Raw genomic sequence first — 15347 nt, 5'->3', positions numbered from 1 at the left:
GGAGCGCCCCCTGCAGCGCTTACGAGAGCACGAACGGAGGCGCCTACAACTCCCAGCGTCCCTTGCGGCGGCGCCGCGAACTACATCTCCCAGCAGCCCGCGGGGCGGTGCGTGCCGTGCGTGGCCGGTGGAGCGGGGCCGCAGCGGCGGGGCCGGGGCCGGTGCCGTTGCCGCGGCGATGCTGGAGGAGGCGGGCGAGGTGCTGGAGTCGGTGCTGAAGGCCTCGTGCCTGCCGCTGAGCTTCCTGCTCTTCGTGCCCGCCGTGCTGCTGCTGCTGCTGGGCCCGCCGCCCGCCGCGGAGGCCGCGCACGAGTTCACCGTGTACCGCATGCAGCAGTACGAGCTGGGCGGGCAGCCCTACGGTGAGACACCGGGATCGGGCCTACGGGAGGGCGAACCCTCCCCCCCCCCTTTCGGTCCGTCCCTTCCTCCCTGCCTCCCTCCTTCCCCTTCAGCGATGGGGGGGACCCGCCGAGAGCCCCGAGCCCGGGGAGGGGCCCAGCGCAGGCCGCAAAGCCGCGGGCGGCCCGGGGAGGGCGGCCAAGCACAGGCCGCGGGGAAGGCGCAGCCGGGCCCCGTCGGGCAAAGCCCAGGCTCAGCGGGAGCAGGAGGGGACCCCGCAGGGTGACCCAGGGGTTGGCCGGGGCCTCCGCTGTGCCCTGGAGGCTCCTGCGTGTGGGGTTCACTCCGCAGCTCTCTGGCTTGGTGCTGAGCTCGTTTCTGTGCTGCCTTTGAGCCCTCAATGGCTCTTGGCTCTTCAGGCTTCAGCAGCACCTCCATTCGGGAGTCTGTCCTTCTACAGCTCCTCCCTTATGCTACCGGTGACCTCCAGCTCCTCCGTTCTGTTGCTGGTTGTGCAACACCTTCCTTACAGTCAAACCTGTTCCGTGAATCGTTGAAGTGCTGGAGCTCTCAGCCTCCTCCTCCTGCACTCGCTAACCCAGAGCCAAGCGGGGTTCCTGACTCTCCCGGAGGTACCTCCACGTTGTTGAGAGCCTCGCTGGGTCCCAGGCAGATGGGCTCGTGGGTCTCCTGCTGTCTCTTTGTGTGGTGGTAGATCATGGTTGAGAGAGCTGGGCTGGGGCAGCCTGGAGAAGAGAAGGCTCCTGAAGGGGAGACCTTAGAGCAGCTCCAGTGCCTAAAGGGGCTGCAGGAAACCTGGAGAGGGGCTGGGGACAAGGGCTTGTAGGGACAGGGCAAGGGGAATGGCTTGAACCTGCCCGAGGGGAGACTGAGCTGAGCTCTTAGGCAGAAGCTCTTCCCTGTGAGGGTGCTGAGGCGCTGGCACAGGGTGCCCAGAGAAGCTGTGGCTGCCCCATCCCTGGCAGTGCTCAAGGCCAGGTTGGACACAGGGGCTTGGAGCAAGCTGCTCCAGTGGAAGGGGTCCCTGCCCGTGGCACTGGATGAGCTTTAAGGTCCCTTCCAACTCGTTCTCTGGTTCTATTTATACAAGATGTCCTTGTGGTCTGCTCTTGGAGAGTGCTGGAGCTGCTGGATAGCCTCCAGGCTGCTGCTTTCCCAGAGGACTGCATTTTCATGTGGGGGATTTGATATGCTGGGACTGAGAGCAGGAGAGAGGGAGCAGTTTGAAGCAGGCTGCACAGAAACATCCTGGTGCCTGAGCCAGGACAGCCTGCGTGGCTGTGGTGGAGAGGAGCCTTGGGGAAGGCTGTGTAGTGCTGCAGGAAGGTGAGTTTGGCAGGACGTGGCTGCACGGGTGGATGCAAGGCAAACCCCCAGACCTCTGTCACTTCTTGGATGAAGTGGAAGGGGCACGCTTGGCTCTCTGCAGGTCCTGGCTGCTCAGAAGCTCATCACACTGGCCCTGAGAAAGGGCTGGGCTGGAATCTCTTAGCCAGGCTCTTGCTGCTGTCCTGCAGGCACCAGGAGCGCGGTGCTCAACACGGAGGCGCGCACGGTGGAGGCGGACGTGCTGAGCCGCCGCTGCGTCATGATGCGCCTGGTGGATTTCTCCTATGAGCAGTACCAGAAAGCTCTGCGCCAGTCCGCGGGTGCTGTGGTCATCATCCTGCCCCGAGCCATCTCCTCTGTCCCGCAGGATGTCGTCAGGGTAAAAACCAGCACGTTCCCTTTCTCTTCCCATGGGAGATGGAGTGGAGGTGGGGTGGGGGAGACGTTTGGGTTGCTGCAGGACTGAAAGCTCCTGGTTTAGTGCACGTGCTCTGATTTCAAGCTTGGCTTCCTCTGCTTTGGAGGTTCATTTTGCTCTGACCTCCTGCACCTTTAGCAGCTGCTGAGTCTCTGTCTCTTTTCAACCCTCAGCAATTCATGGAGATCGAGCCGGAGATGCTCGCGATGGAAACCATCGTGCCAGTCTATTTTGCAGTGGAAGATGAGGAGCTGCTGTCTATCTACGAGCAAACCCGGGCTGCTTCTGCCTCGCAGGGCTCTGCCTCAGCTGCAGAAGGTGAGTTCTAACAAGTGGGAAAGGTTCAGAGGAAGGACAGGCCTGGGCCCACCTCTGGGAGCAGTCTGTTGTGTCATGCACCATGAGCCAAGGGTCTGCTGCCTTCATGTTCTGTCTTTTTTAAAGCACTTTAAGGTTTAATGGAATTAAAACACAGTACAAGAGAGTATTAGAGTATTACCTGGCTGAGTTTAGAAATACAGCTGTGTGGAGCTTCACACTCTTGCAAGTGAGAGAGAAAGCAAAACTCAGGTTAAAACCAGCACTGAAGATGTTAAATGACTACAGTGTGGTGGGGTTTGGGAAGCTTTCTGTCTGCCCACAGGTCAGTTCAGTGCTTCCATGTATTCCCTTGTAAAGACCTTTTCTATCTTAGTGACCTGCTGCTTATGATGAACTTCAGGATTGCTGGAGAAAGGGGTTTGGTTTAGCCAGCTCAAAATGCTGGGATTTGAGGACAGAATGGAAGTGCTTGGTCACCAGGTTTCCATGTCAGTGCACAAGCAGCAAGTGAGAGGGCTTAGATGGTTTGAAGCTGGCCTCTCCAAAGCTCAAAACGATGGAAATAAGGGATGAAGCTTCCCCAGAGGCACATTTCTGTCTGGTTTGTTCTAGTCCTGCTGCACACAGCAACTGCCAATGGCTTCCAGATGGTGACCAGCGGGGCTCAGAGCAAAGCCATCAATGACTGGCTCATCCCCAGCGTGGAGGTGAGTTGTGGATGGGTTCAAACTGCAACACTGGTGGGATACCATCTTCTGCTGGGGCTTCATTTGGACTGGTAGAGGAAGTGAGGGGGGTTCTCAGCCAGAGAAGTATCTGAAGTCCTCGGAAGAGAGGCTGCTTCAGGCCCAGTGTGAGTGTAGAAGTCTTCGTACAGGGGACAGGAGGTGATGCTGGGTGACACTGACCTCTTTCCTCTGCAGGGAAGGCTGACAGGGCTGGGTGGAGAAGACCTGCCCACTGTTGTGATAGTTGCCCACTATGATTCTTTCGGAGTGGCTCCAGTGAGTATCTTTCCTTCTTGCAGCTCCTATATGGCCTCTACCCCTGTGGGTTTTCTTGGCCTTAAGGAAAGACGAGGTGGCCTATCCTGAAGGCTGTTACAGTGAAGGGTTGTCACCTGGTCTCCCTTTGTCCTGCAGTGGTTGTCACATGGGGCTGACTCCAATGGCAGCGGGATCTCAGTGCTGCTGGAACTCGCCCGGCTCTTCTCCCGGCTCTACACCTACCGACGTACACACGCGGGGTGAGAACCTGCCCTCTTCCTGCTTCAGTGCTCCAGGCTGAGTCCTGTAGTGTGGAGTGTGATGTGCTAACACTCTCCTGTCCTCTTTGACCTGCAGGTACAACTTGCTGTTCTTTGCATCTGGAGGTGGCAAGTTTAATTATCAAGGAACCAAGCGGTGGCTGGAAGACAATTTGGATCACACTGGTGAGGAGGGGGCTGCGTGTTCTCTAGCAAGGCTTCTTAATACAATGGTGTTAACGGGAATATGAACCATCCTGGGGGAATCTCCTTGCTTTCTGGGGATGAAAATCCCAGCATAAAGCAGAGCAATAAGGGTTTGGATTTGTCTCTTCCAGATTCCAGCCTGCTGCAGGACAACGTAGCATTTGTTCTCTGCCTCGATACTCTGGGCCGAGGCAACAGCCTCCACCTCCATGTCTCCAAGCCTCCCAAGGAGGGCACTTTGCAGCATGCGTTTCTGAGGGAGCTGGAGATGGTAATGAGAAGTGTTATAGGTAGATGGGGAATTCGGGACTTAATGTGGGGAGCTGCAGCTCTCCAAGAGAGGAAGGAATGAAGGAGGAGTTGTGCCATTGAGGGATTTCATGTGGTGTTGGTTTGAAGTGCAGACAAATCCTTGTGCTGCAGTCCCAACTGAAGCAGACTAGATCTGCATTTTCCACTGCACTTTCCTGTGGCTTGGTGCTTGCAAAAGCTCCCCTGTAGTGACACTAAACCAGCTTTTTCATAGAATCCCAGACTGGTTTGGGTTGGGAAGGACCGTAAGATCATCCAGCTCCAACCCCTCTGCTATGGGCAGGGATGCCTCACACTAGACAGTGTCACCCAAGGCTCTGTCCAACCTGGCCATGAACACTGCCAGGGATGGAGCATTCACCACTTCTTTTCTGACGTTATACCAACTTCTTAATGGCAGTAACTGCACCTTAGAGGTGGAAGTAACTGCATCTTCTGGAACACAAACCAGCCGGGTCTGGGCAGTGTGAGCTGGGACTGTGCAGTGGGCAGTGACACCCTGGATGGCTTGTCCTTTGCCTCAGGTTGTTGCCAGCCAGTTCCCAGAGGTGAAGTTCTCCATGGTGCACAAGAAGATAAACCTGGCTGAGGACATGCTGGCGTGGGAGCACGAGCGCTTCGCCATCCGCCGCTTGCCTGCCTTCACCATCTCCCACCTGGAGAGCCACCGGGACAGCCGGCGCAACAGCATCATGGACAGGAGGTGGGAGACCACCTCACATCCAACCTCAGCACTGCTGCTGCTGTGCTGATGGGTGAAAACCCACTGGGAGATGGGCTCTGGATTGCTGCAGTGGGAAAGGGGAGTTCTAGAGGAGTTCTAGAGCCACCAACAAGTCTATAAGCCCCTTCTTCTGCTTTAGGTCACGAGTAGACACTAAGGCACTAACCAGGAATACCAGGATCATTGCTGAGGCTTTGACAAGGGTCATCTACAACCTAACAGACAAGGTAAGAGCTGCCCATAGGGCTGTCTGTCACATTTGTCCTGCCCAAGCAGGTGCCCTGTACCAAGGGTTTTTATTCCCTTGCAGGGCGCACCTGCAGATCTGCAGATCTTCACGGACCAGATGGTGAGCAGAGTTTTTCTTTGTGGGAAGAAGGAATCAAGGGTCTGTGAGAGGGGCCCTGGTCTCGGTGCTTGACTCCTTTTGCTTTGGGGGTGTTTTCCTGCAGCAGATCCAGCAGGAGCAGCTGGAATCAGTGATGGACTGGCTGAGCAGTCAGCCCAGGGCGGCGCAGCTCATCGATAAAGACAGCACCTTCCTCAACACCTTAGAATATTATATGGGTCGCTACCTGAAGGATGTCAAACAGCATCATGTAAAGGCAGACAAAAGGTAAGACAAGGAGTGAAAGCATGCACATTGGCTTCCCCCCTCCAGTGCTTTTGTGTCCAGCTTCTTGGCATGGAGCTGGAAGTGATTGGTCCTTCCTTCTCTCCTGTCAGCTTTGGTTCATGCTCTCTGTTGTCCTAGAGAAAGCTCTTTCTCATCCTCACACCACAGTAACAAGTCCCAGCAGCTCCCTCTGTGTGAAGAGCTTGTTTTGGTTCCATGCTTCCCACTCTTGAGTGCTGCTTTCCTCGGGATGCAGGGAAAGACTCGGGTCCCCTGGAAAACTTTAGTTGCAAGGAGGCAACCCTGCTGGGGTTGAAGCAGTTTAATGACCATGGTGAAGCATCTTCCATGGGCTGCTCTGAGACAGCTAACAGCATGTTCTGAATGGTACCCTCAGGCCTCTGATGGTAGGAAAGGAAAGACTTAACTAAAACCAGTTCAAAACTGGAATGCAGGTGGTCAATGCTTCCCTGGTTCTGTCTGGATGAACTCCTTGGGAATGAGGGGCTTGGGCTGTCCTTGCTGCAGTATTGAGATGCATTGTACAACCTGAAGGGATTCTTCTTTTCACAGGGACCCTGAGTTTGTGTTCTATGACCAGCTGAAGCAGGTGATGAATGCATACAGGTATGGAGCTCTCTTGAATGTAGGGAGCTGTTGCCTCCCTCTGTAGCTGCAGCAATTTCAGGTGTTCTTTCTTTGTCACAGGGTCAAGCCAGCAATCTTTGACCTGCTCCTGGCTGTCTGTATCGCCGCCTACCTTGGTGTTGCCTATGTGGCAGTGCAGGTAAGGGGGGAGAAGCAGGAAATGGGTGTAGTATTTCCCTCACAAGTCACATTAGCTGCAGTAACTGGTTCTCACACCCTCCCAGCACCACAGTTGGGACAGTAATGCCACCCCGCTCTAAAAGCAGTAGTCCAGAATAGCTCTTTGATGTGGATGTATTTTGAGTACCTGAAGGCCACCTCTTGCCATTTTAGTTCCCTTCCAGAAGAAACAAAACTGCAGCCAGAAAATGAAAAGACTTTATCAAGTGCTTGCATCATCTCCAGGGGGGTGAGATGGGCACAAACACTTCTGTGCAGCTCCGAGTTGTAATAACTCCTCCTGTTGCACCAAGTGCACCCTGTCCTCAGGGTGAGAGTGCTCCGTATGATCCGGACAAGGTGTTGCATTTGCCCAGTGGGATTGAGTTAAGCCTTCTAGTAAGCTTCCACAACACAGCATGGTTGAGGTTGGGAGGGTCATGCAGTCCAATCTCCCTGCTCACCTTAGATGTCTCCTGAATATGTCCAGGGAAGGAGATTCCACAACCTCTCTGGGCACCCTACTCTGGTGCTCAGTCCCCCTCACTGTAAAGAGGTTCTTCCTCACATTTAGTTTGTGCCTGTTGCCTCTCTGTAGAACACAGTCATTTCATGAGTATTGATAAGGACTGATGGTTACTTATTTTCCTTCTGTTCCCAGAACTTCGGTCTCCTTTACAGGATGATACAGAGATTATCCCTTAAAACCAAGCAGCAGTGAAGCCCCAAGGCACCACCCAGACAGCAGCACTGAGCCATCGGTGAGCCCATCAGGAACTTTTTCTGCCTTCCATTGAATCCTGCTGGTTTTCTTCCTCTGTCTCCTCTTTGCTTCTCTATAGAGGGGAGGAAGGCAGAAAGAATGTGACATTTTAACTCTTGTGCACCTTTGAAGTGCTTTTCTTCACCTTCTTCCCCTGCATTTGCACCATGTCTGGTTTCCTTTGCTTTTGGCAAGGGACAGGCTCAGAGACATCAGGAGTTCTGCAGGTTGATCCAACACTGGCTGGTTCTGAGCAGCTTCTGTGAGTGTAAAAGCGAGTCCAGCACCTTCATGGACACACATGTCATACTTGGAAACTACAGAGTAGAGTGATGTATAACCTCTGCCCAGCAAACAGGACTCAGAGCAGTTGTTTAAACCAAAAAGAAGTGCACATGAAATTAAAGAGAATGCTATTAGCATGGTTTCTTATGGCACCTCTTCCTTATCTTCCAGGCCTGGCTTTAGGAAGGTGTGTTGAGCAATTAGACTGTGCAATAACTCCCTCCCTTCAAGGAGCTGCACTGGAACTGATCTCCGCTGTTACTGGCAGGATGAGGCAAGATTGGTCAAGCAGGTTCCTTGCAGTAGGGTTTGTGCCAGGGCAGATTCCCTCCTGTCTCCAGTGGAAGATGCACTGTGCTGGGTACTTGGTTTCTCTGGTCCTTGAGCAGGTCACAGCTGCCATCGCTCTGTACCAACCTCTGGCTTGGTTTTGAAGAGGTGTTCTACAGGTCCAGCTGCTGCAGGGCCCTATCCTGTGCTGTTCCATGTATTTAAATGAACTGGTTGTATTAATAACAAGAGCAACCCAGCTCCTGCTGAGCTCTGGTCTGTAATCCCTTCACTCTCCATTCCTCAGCTTTCACCTCCAGATGGGGTCTGGATTTTGGGGGGGTTTCCCATGTTCATCTGCATCTCAGGGTCTCATTTCATGTTTTTCAGCTCTTTATTAGTTTTGGAAACACTGTTCCTGGCCTGCACGTTCCCAAAGTGCTTGTTGCTGTCCTTTCATGTGCTGCCCCCAGCGTGTATGGAGGGAGGCAGGTCCCTTTAGCCATTAAAAAGCAAAACAAACCTCAAAAGGAGTTTCATGAATGTCGTTTTAAACATGGCTCTTTCTAGAACAATACCTAAGAGAGCATCTCTTGGAATACACACTCTCTATTACTTTTATCCTTGAGCAAGGCTGAGTTTAACTGTGCTGCTGCTTCTGGCTGGAGAGCCAAGTGTTGTTCAGAGATCAGGCTTGGGTGCTCAGGAATTGTCACCTGAAGTTGAAGCTCAGAGTCGAAGGCTTCCACCAAGGCAATGTGGTAACAGCTCTGTCCCTGTCAGGCTTGTAGCATTAAAGCAGATCTCGACAGGGAACTGTTCACACTCCTGATGCAGGGCCTGGAGCCAGTGGCAGCCCTTTAAATGAAAGGTTCAAAGAGGTAGAGGAGGGGAGTTCATAAATCTGAGGGGCACATAACGATTTGTCCTGTAATCTGGATGCCCTTTGTGTAGATGGCTGCTAGAGAAAGTAGTTTTTACTATGGAAAAGGGCTTCTGCTTCTGGTCCAAATGCATGGGCATTGAAATACTCTCCACTCCCATCAAATTCCAGCTTTCTCAGAGCTGGAGCAGAGCGAACTCCATTTCCCCCAGTGCTGCTTCCTTTGGGAAGCTGACAGCGAAGCTTGTAATAGACCCTGCTATTCTGCTAGGTTTGGAAAACCCAAGGAAAAAAAGAGTGCTGAGCCATAATGCAGCACATCTGCTCAGTTCTGCCACTGCCATGAGCCATGAAGGCAGAAATACAGCCACTGTTCTGGTGAAATAAAAGCTCACAATACTGCAGCAGAGCTCCATGTAGCTGGTTCTTGTTGCCCCTGTTTTTACTGAGCCTTTTTGATCAGGAGTTTCCATGGCGTGTAAGGAAGAAGCACGGAAAACATATGTCCACATGGACACGAGTGGCTGGCAGCGGATGCTTCTAGCCAGAAACCCCTTGGCTTTGCTCTCTGCCTGGTGTTCCCTGCTGCCCTGGTGCTGTCAAAGTCTGCACCTCCAAAAACCTGCTTTTCCAACAGGTTTTAAGCACTGAAGCTGTTCTTTCTGCCCACTCCCACCCTCACAAGCACTAACGGGGACTGCGTGCGGGTAGCTTGGACGGCTGTAGTCCGTCTCCCAAACAAGAGGCTGCTGTGTTGCTCTGCAGGAAGTGCTACTGCACAATAGGAACTCTCTACTCTTGTACTCCGTGTGAAGAGGAAAGGCCCTGAAGCCAAAGCAGAACCGGGTATCCCACTCCCTGTGCCTGAAGGCATCACCACAACCTCTCCAGAATGCTTGAAACCACCCCAAATTGGGGTGGGGGTGGTTTGACATCACCCACCCTCCTGTTGTTCACAGCACAAAGCGGGTTTTCCATTGAAAAGCCATTCACTCTTGATCGAACTGCTCCGAAATGATGGGGCTGCTCCTCGGTGTCCCTTGGGGGAGCTCCGGTTTGGGCTCCAGGTTGGTGTGGTTTTGTTTCCATTTGGAATTCTTGGATGGCGATTCCAAGGTGATCATCTGGAAGACCTGCAGCTTGGGAACAAAGTTCTCCATTGCTTCTCTTTCGTTGTGACCTAAAGAACAAATGTATGTTGAGTGACTATTTAAAAGCTAATAGAAAATTCAATGCAGCTGATTGACCTATGATTATTTTCCTTTTTTTTTTTCCTGACTATAAATGTAATAATATTTAAGTATTTCCACGTTTTCCCTTCCCTTCTTCATTTGTCCCTTTCATCCCTTGGAAAAACCCCCAATAAACCACATGAGTGGGCTTGATGAACAGATTTGAGTGGAGAACTGGTTCCTGCTGGAAGCTCCCAAAGCCCTGGAATCTCCTGGCCTGATTTGAAGGGATAAACATGGATTTCCATCCTTTTGGCTTACATCACCCCTCCTATAGAGTCCAAAGCCAAATAGTAGGACAGAACCCATTTAGGGACCCTGAGCAAGATTCCAGCCCCCCTGAGGTGAGCCAATTCCCATCTATCCCAACTGCTTGGAAGCAGTTAAAAGCTTCTATGGAAGAACGCTTCAGCCTCTGCCATCATAAATGACTCTTGGAACACTTGGAAGCTGTTTGCTCATATGAGAAGCATTGCATGAGGTGTGTTCCTTGACTCCTGCAAAACACAGCGGTCATGGAATGGTTGGAAGGGGCCTTAAAGCCCATCCAGCCCCAAGCCCTTTGCCACGCACCTTGCATTCGGCCGAGGGGCCGGCGGCCATGGCGACAGCCCGCTCCCCTCACGGCCCGGCCGTGACGTTGGCGGGGCGGGGCGGGGCGGGGCGGAGCAGCGCGGCCGCGATTGGCTGGCTGGAGGACGTGATGACTTGGCGGGAAGAGCAGGGAGCCGCGCGATTGGCGGAGCGGCGGCGGGGAGGGGCGGGGCTTGGCGTTTGGAGAGGACGGCGGGACGGCAGCGCGTTAGGCGAGCAGCGCTCCGGCAGGTACCGGCAGGGCCGGGCCCGGTTGGGCCCGGGGCGCTCTCCGCCTGCTGTCGGTGTCTCTAACTGCACGGTTCTTCCCCATAGGATGCCCAAAGGCAAGGATGTGGTGGGGGTGAGCAGCTTGGAGAGCGACCAGAAGGAAAAGGATGGGAAGGAAAAGGTTAGCGGCTCTTTGGCGGTGTGACCGGCACCGTGTGGGCTGTGGAGGCTCGGGTAGTGCCTGCCTGCGGCTCCTCACCCCACTCTTCAAAGCGGTGATTTCTCTGCCTAGAAAAGAAAGAAAGAAGCGGCTTTGAAGGCAGAGAAAAAGCTGAAAGCAGAGGCCAGCTCTTCAAAGGTGATAGAAACCCCAGTGGGACAAGGTGGTGAGGAGGGGGCCATGTTCCAGGTACGGAGGGCAGGGAGCCGCTCTTCCTCCATCTCTTTATACCCACCTTCCCTCTACCTGCTCCCGTTGTAACAGAGCATTCCCATAGCGAGGATGGCAGCCGGGGTCCTTTCCCGGCTCTTGAGTGGCCCATGTGGCTTGGCCAGGTTCAACACGGGCTCTGTGTCCCTGCAGATCGGGTACATGCGCTACGTCCGAGTGTCCTCCTTCAAGGGGAAGGGCCTGGTGGACATCAGGGAGTTCTACACTGACAAGGATGGTGATGTGAAGCCAGGGAGGAAAGGTACCGGTGATGTTTGGGGTGTTTATAATGGCAGGGAGAACCCCTCCAAAGGTAAATCCACTCTTCCCAATTGAGGTGGGATAGGAAGGGTAAGACCCTTCTAGGTCCCTCTTAGGAGTCTCCAGTGCTGCTGTGTTGGGTGTTCCTTATCCTTTAGGTGAGCTGTGTGGTGATGTGCTATAGAGGCAGCACTACCTGAGGAGGTGATGGAAGTACTGGGGAAGGGAAGACACATTCTCCTCTGGAGCTGAGGAGTTAAGGCTCAACTCAGGCCTTTTGCTTTGGAACTTTGATACTTGCCTCATAGTTCTCATGCTCTGCTCTCCCATCACCTGCCCTGGGTGTTGTGCCTGACAGAGACTGGGTTGATGTGGGCTTTCCTGATGAACCTTTTGGTCCTTCCTATAGGTTGCTATAGGGCAGGCACACTGGCTTCAGCTCAATTTGCTTCCTACCCACTGCACGTGGTTTTCCTTCCAGAAATGAATTTCCTTTGGAGAAGTTACAAGTCTAAATTGCTCCCTCAGAGGGAACTGCGTAGCCTGTAATGCAAATGGGAAGCAAAGCCCTCCAGCTTCTCTGTGCCATTGGGAGCAGGGAGGGAAAGGAGCCTTGTGGACTCCTTCCAGGCTGGAAAAAGCACACCCACAATGTAAGAGATCTGTCAGTTAAAACAGAGAGGATGGAGGAATGGTGCTTTTCAGTGAAATACTGCCTCTGCTTTCGCAAGAGCTCTTGGGCCCTGATCTTTATCTAGAGAATTTAATAAAGCTCTGGCCCCACTGCTTTCATGTGATTGTGAAACAAGGAACAAGTTGACATCTGGCTGGACCACACACCAGGACTCTGCTGCTGCCTTGGCTTTGTAAGGGAGAGGCCCAGCACATCAAGATCCCTGCTGGACCTCAGAAAGAGCCAGTTCTTCTCAAGGGTTTAAGCCACACGAGTGATTTCTTGTTAGCAGCTCATTTAAACAGAGCTGGAGTTGGCATTGGTTCCCTTGGGCCGTTGAAAGGAAACTGATGCTCAACACCTGCCTCCTCTGAAGCCTCTCCTACTCTCTCTAGGGATTGCCCTGTCTGCAGAGCAGTGGAACCAGCTGAAGGAGATCATTCCTGAGGTCGATGCTGCAGTAGAGAAGTTCTGACACAAAGGATCTTGGACACCTTCAATCTCTTTCCTTCCCCTTAAGTGCACTGATGAGTATAAAGGCAAAGATTCCCACCTGAAGCCTTCCCCTCACCTCACTGGGGTTTCCTCCCTGAGGTGGTGGTCATGCTGAAAAGACTCTTCTGTTTCCAAGGAGTAGCTTGTAATGAGCACTGGGAACCAGCACCAGTGCTTGAAGTGGGACTTGGGCACATCTGGTCCCAAGCAGACCTGAGATCTGTGCTGGTGAGGGACAAGAGGTGTGGATGGCTTCAGCCTTGTGGGATCCTTTACCTGGTGCTGTCTTCCACTGGGTTGAGTGTTGAGTAAGGTGGGTTGTACACCTCACGTTGGCTTCCTCCTTGTTTCCTCTGTGTGTCGGTCAGCCTTTCTGGGTAAAGAAAGGGGTTGTTGTGCTTTAGAGACTGGTTGGCTGTAGAGGGTGAAGGTACACACAATAAAGGTGCTTGCATTAGAAAACGGCCAGAGTAGTACCTCACAGCCTCACCTCCTTGTTTCAGGCACCCTTCTTTGCAGGTTGCTATTGGGCTTCCCTTTCACAAGGAGAAAGCTCTGTGATGTTTGCTCTCATGCAGCATTCCCAATAATCCTGCTGGACAGAAGCAGCCAAGGGGGCTGTTCCAGGTGATGGGAAGGGCAAGGGAGACTGCGAATCGTTCCAGGGAACTGGTGATGAGGAGGTCTATTAAATAGAGGGGAAATGAAAGGCCTGAGGAGGAAAAGGAATATTCCTTTCCCTGTGGCAGAGAAAAATGACAAGCTCTGGGAAGAGAGGAAAGAGGCTATTTTGTGCCTGAGCTCTAAATGGATCCCACTCTGGGCTCAGCTGCAGCCTTCCTCAGCAAGACTTTTCCAGACTCTTCAACAGCTTGCGTCTTCCATCTATTTTTGGGTTCTCTCTTGCCCTGGTTTCCATAGTATCCGAATGCTTCGTGCTCTTAAATATATCTGACACTTGCAACACCTTGGTGAAGTAGGAGGTACCAAGGCCCTTGCTCTGTGGAGGTGCAGGGGCTGCACCAGCTCAGGGCTGTGTGGAAGATGTGGGGTGGAGCAGTGAGTTGAAGTTAGGCTTTCCTAAAGGTGGGATTTGTCCCTGGACTAAGGGTAGCAAGGAAGAGATCATCTGTCCTCATAGAACTGTCTCTTCAAGGCAGTTTTGGAGAGCTCGGTGCTGTGGCTGCTCAGTGGAGATGGGTGGAGTTGATGGCTGAGGTGTTCTCCTCTCATTTGGCGTTAGCTAAGTCTCTGCTGCTTCTTCTCAAGTATGAGGAAGAGGAGGAGGACACCAGGCTGTGTCCCAAAGCCAGGTTGCTCATGCTTGAAAGCTTCCTGTGGGATACTTCTGCCTTAGCATTCCGAGACTGAAGGTAATGGGAAGATGAAAAGCAAGAGGGGATGGTAAAGAGGAGAGGATGGAAGCTTCTAGCAATGGATCTCCTGCACAGGGAAGGTGTTTTTCCCTGGAGCTCTTCATCTGCCTGCCTTGGAGCACTTTGCTCTGCACAACCTTTTGCTCCAGACCAGAAACAATCACGTTATAGGAATGAACTTCTTGAGACAGGATAATGTTGCTTAGGGTTTTCTCCGCCAGGACTGTTGTAACTTGGCCTTTGGCTCTTGGGGAGCAGATAGGGAAGGAAAAGCAGCTTGTTTTGAAGGATCCTTGGCTGATTTTTCCCCTCCTCTCTATTTCATCTCGGGGCTGTTGGTTGGATTTCTGTCTCCTAGGTGATGGAAACGCAGAGCTCCAGCTTGGCTTTTGTCCTTTCCTCCCTGCCTTTAGGAGCTGGAAGGAAAGGGCAAGCACTCCAAAAGCAATGTGTAGCTTTGCTGCTCCTATGTCCCCTCTTGGAGCCCTTCTCTGCTGGGCTGGATGTCCCTCACTTTTTCTCTTGTCTTTTGGCCCCTGTCTAAATCCAAACGCTGGCCACAAGCAGCAGTGATGTGCTTTTCACTCGGGTTTTATCACTAGCAAATCTCGCCCTGCAGAAGGGAATCCTGGGCACTCAATGTGCTCTTCCTTTTAACAGCTCTTTTGGTGGAGCAGCATCTCTGGTTTAGGCAGAATCTGGCTCCTTCCTCCTTTGGGAATGGTGCCTCTGAGCCCTGCTGTGCCCTTTGCAGCCCACTCAACGTCAGCTGCAAAGGGAACCTGTCACGTCCCTTCTTCACCCTCTCTTGATGCTATGACTGTGCTTTACCTGCCCCTTACCCCTGTTGCTGTTTGTGTAAGTGTCTGCCTGGCTCTGAGCTCTTTCCAGGTCCTCCAGTTCTGGTTTCCATGGACTCCAGAAGCTCCTGGATGTACTTTGCCTTCTCAGCAGGCATTTCCCACCTGAGGCACTGGGTCCCTCGAGCTCTAACATGAGCCAGGAGCAGCTTGCACTGCAGGAGCTGACAGGGAAAAGCAGGCTGGGCATGGGAAGGTGCTTGGAAACATGACATGATTCGTCCAAGGTGAGAGCTTTGCTGCTGTTGTCACAAAGGTTTCTTGGCTTGAGGATGGTTGAGCTGTTGAAAACGAGAGCAGCTTGACCTGGCATGGGTTTCCCAGTGGATGTGTCCCGATGGATGGCAAAACCCTGGCAGTGTTTGCAGGAGATGTGAACCATCCTGACCAGTGTGGGGAGTTCTTTGGGGCTATTTCAGGGCTGGTTTAGGAGTGGTGTCACCCTCAGCCACAGCAAGAGCCCTGCAATGGCCCCGAGGTTCAGGCCAGGTGCTGAGGGCCTTTGCAAGGCCATTTCAGTGATGATTCCAGATCCAGCCCCTGCTGGGGCTCAGGAAGGGTTCAAGGCCAGGCTGGACCCCAGTGTTCCAGCAGCTCCATGTGCAGGTGGGGACAATGGAGGAAGAAGGGTACAGAGCTGGAGCCTGGAGAAGGGCTGAGGTTCTCTCCAGA

The 15347-nt window shown here is 53.1% G+C and overlaps 2 protein-coding genes across 5 annotated transcripts; both read left to right on the top strand.

Annotated features, from left to right (window-relative positions):
• Nucleotides 1–91: 91 nt before the first annotated feature.
• Nucleotides 92–8191, top strand: NCLN (nicalin). 4 transcript variants are annotated; one of them, XM_061356075.1, is made up of 16 exons: nucleotides 92–362; nucleotides 1881–2071; nucleotides 2284–2428; nucleotides 3044–3138; nucleotides 3355–3435; nucleotides 3574–3677; nucleotides 3775–3863; nucleotides 4016–4155; nucleotides 4721–4899; nucleotides 5060–5147; nucleotides 5231–5269; nucleotides 5373–5536; nucleotides 6110–6163; nucleotides 6245–6323; nucleotides 7005–7104; nucleotides 7302–7528. In XM_061356075.1, the coding sequence occupies exons 1-15, from the start codon at nucleotides 179–181 to the stop codon at nucleotides 7062–7064; spliced, it is 1692 nt and encodes a 563-aa protein (XP_061212059.1). In that variant the 5' UTR covers nucleotides 92–178; the 3' UTR covers nucleotides 7065–7104; nucleotides 7302–7528. The 4 variants fall into 4 exon arrangements, with proteins under 4 accessions (XP_061212059.1, XP_061212061.1, XP_061212058.1 ...); XM_061356074.1 differs by lacking the exon at nucleotides 7302–7528 and adding an exon at nucleotides 7563–8191 and having other exon boundaries at nucleotides 93–362; XM_061356077.1 differs by having other exon boundaries at nucleotides 5376–5536; nucleotides 7005–7528.
• Nucleotides 8192–10672: 2481 nt separating this feature from the next.
• LOC133213668 (activated RNA polymerase II transcriptional coactivator p15-like) lies at nucleotides 10673–12769 on the top strand. Its single transcript, XM_061356084.1, has 4 exons — nucleotides 10673–10761; nucleotides 10873–10989; nucleotides 11164–11272; nucleotides 12340–12769. Exons 1-4 carry the CDS (start codon nucleotides 10687–10689, stop codon nucleotides 12417–12419), a joined length of 381 nt encoding a protein of 126 aa, XP_061212068.1. The 5' UTR covers nucleotides 10673–10686; the 3' UTR covers nucleotides 12420–12769.
• The last annotated feature ends 2578 nt before the right edge of the window (nucleotides 12770–15347 follow it).

The sequence above is a fragment of the Neopsephotus bourkii genome, unplaced genomic scaffold, assembly GCF_033783945.1.
Source record: "Neopsephotus bourkii isolate Nb327-2 ecotype Australia unplaced genomic scaffold, CSIRO-AGI_Nbou_v1 NB_838, whole genome shotgun sequence".
Lineage (NCBI taxonomy): Eukaryota > Metazoa > Chordata > Aves > Psittaciformes > Psittacidae > Neopsephotus > Neopsephotus bourkii.
Note: the sequence above shows the minus strand (reverse complement) of the source record. Positions and strands in the feature narration are given on the sequence as shown.

Excerpts from the sequence above, each read along its gene's own strand:
- NCLN (XM_061356074.1), top strand. The coding sequence starts at position 179 with ATGCTGGAGGAGGCGGGCGAGGTGCTGGAGTCGGTGCTGAAGGCCTCG. Across the intron at positions 5,148-5,230 it reads TCTACAACCTAACAGACAAG|GGCGCACCTGCAGATCTGCA; the intron begins GTAAGAGCTGCC and ends ATTCCCTTGCAG. Across the intron at positions 5,270-5,372 it reads AGATCTTCACGGACCAGATG|CAGATCCAGCAGGAGCAGCT; the intron begins GTGAGCAGAGTT and ends GTTTTCCTGCAG.
- LOC133213668 (XM_061356084.1), top strand. The coding sequence starts at position 10,687 with ATGCCCAAAGGCAAGGATGTGGTGGGGGTGAGCAGCTTGGAGAGCGAC. Across the intron at positions 10,762-10,872 it reads AAAAGGATGGGAAGGAAAAG|AAAAGAAAGAAAGAAGCGGC; the intron begins GTTAGCGGCTCT and ends TTCTCTGCCTAG. Across the intron at positions 10,990-11,163 it reads AGGAGGGGGCCATGTTCCAG|ATCGGGTACATGCGCTACGT; the intron begins GTACGGAGGGCA and ends GTGTCCCTGCAG.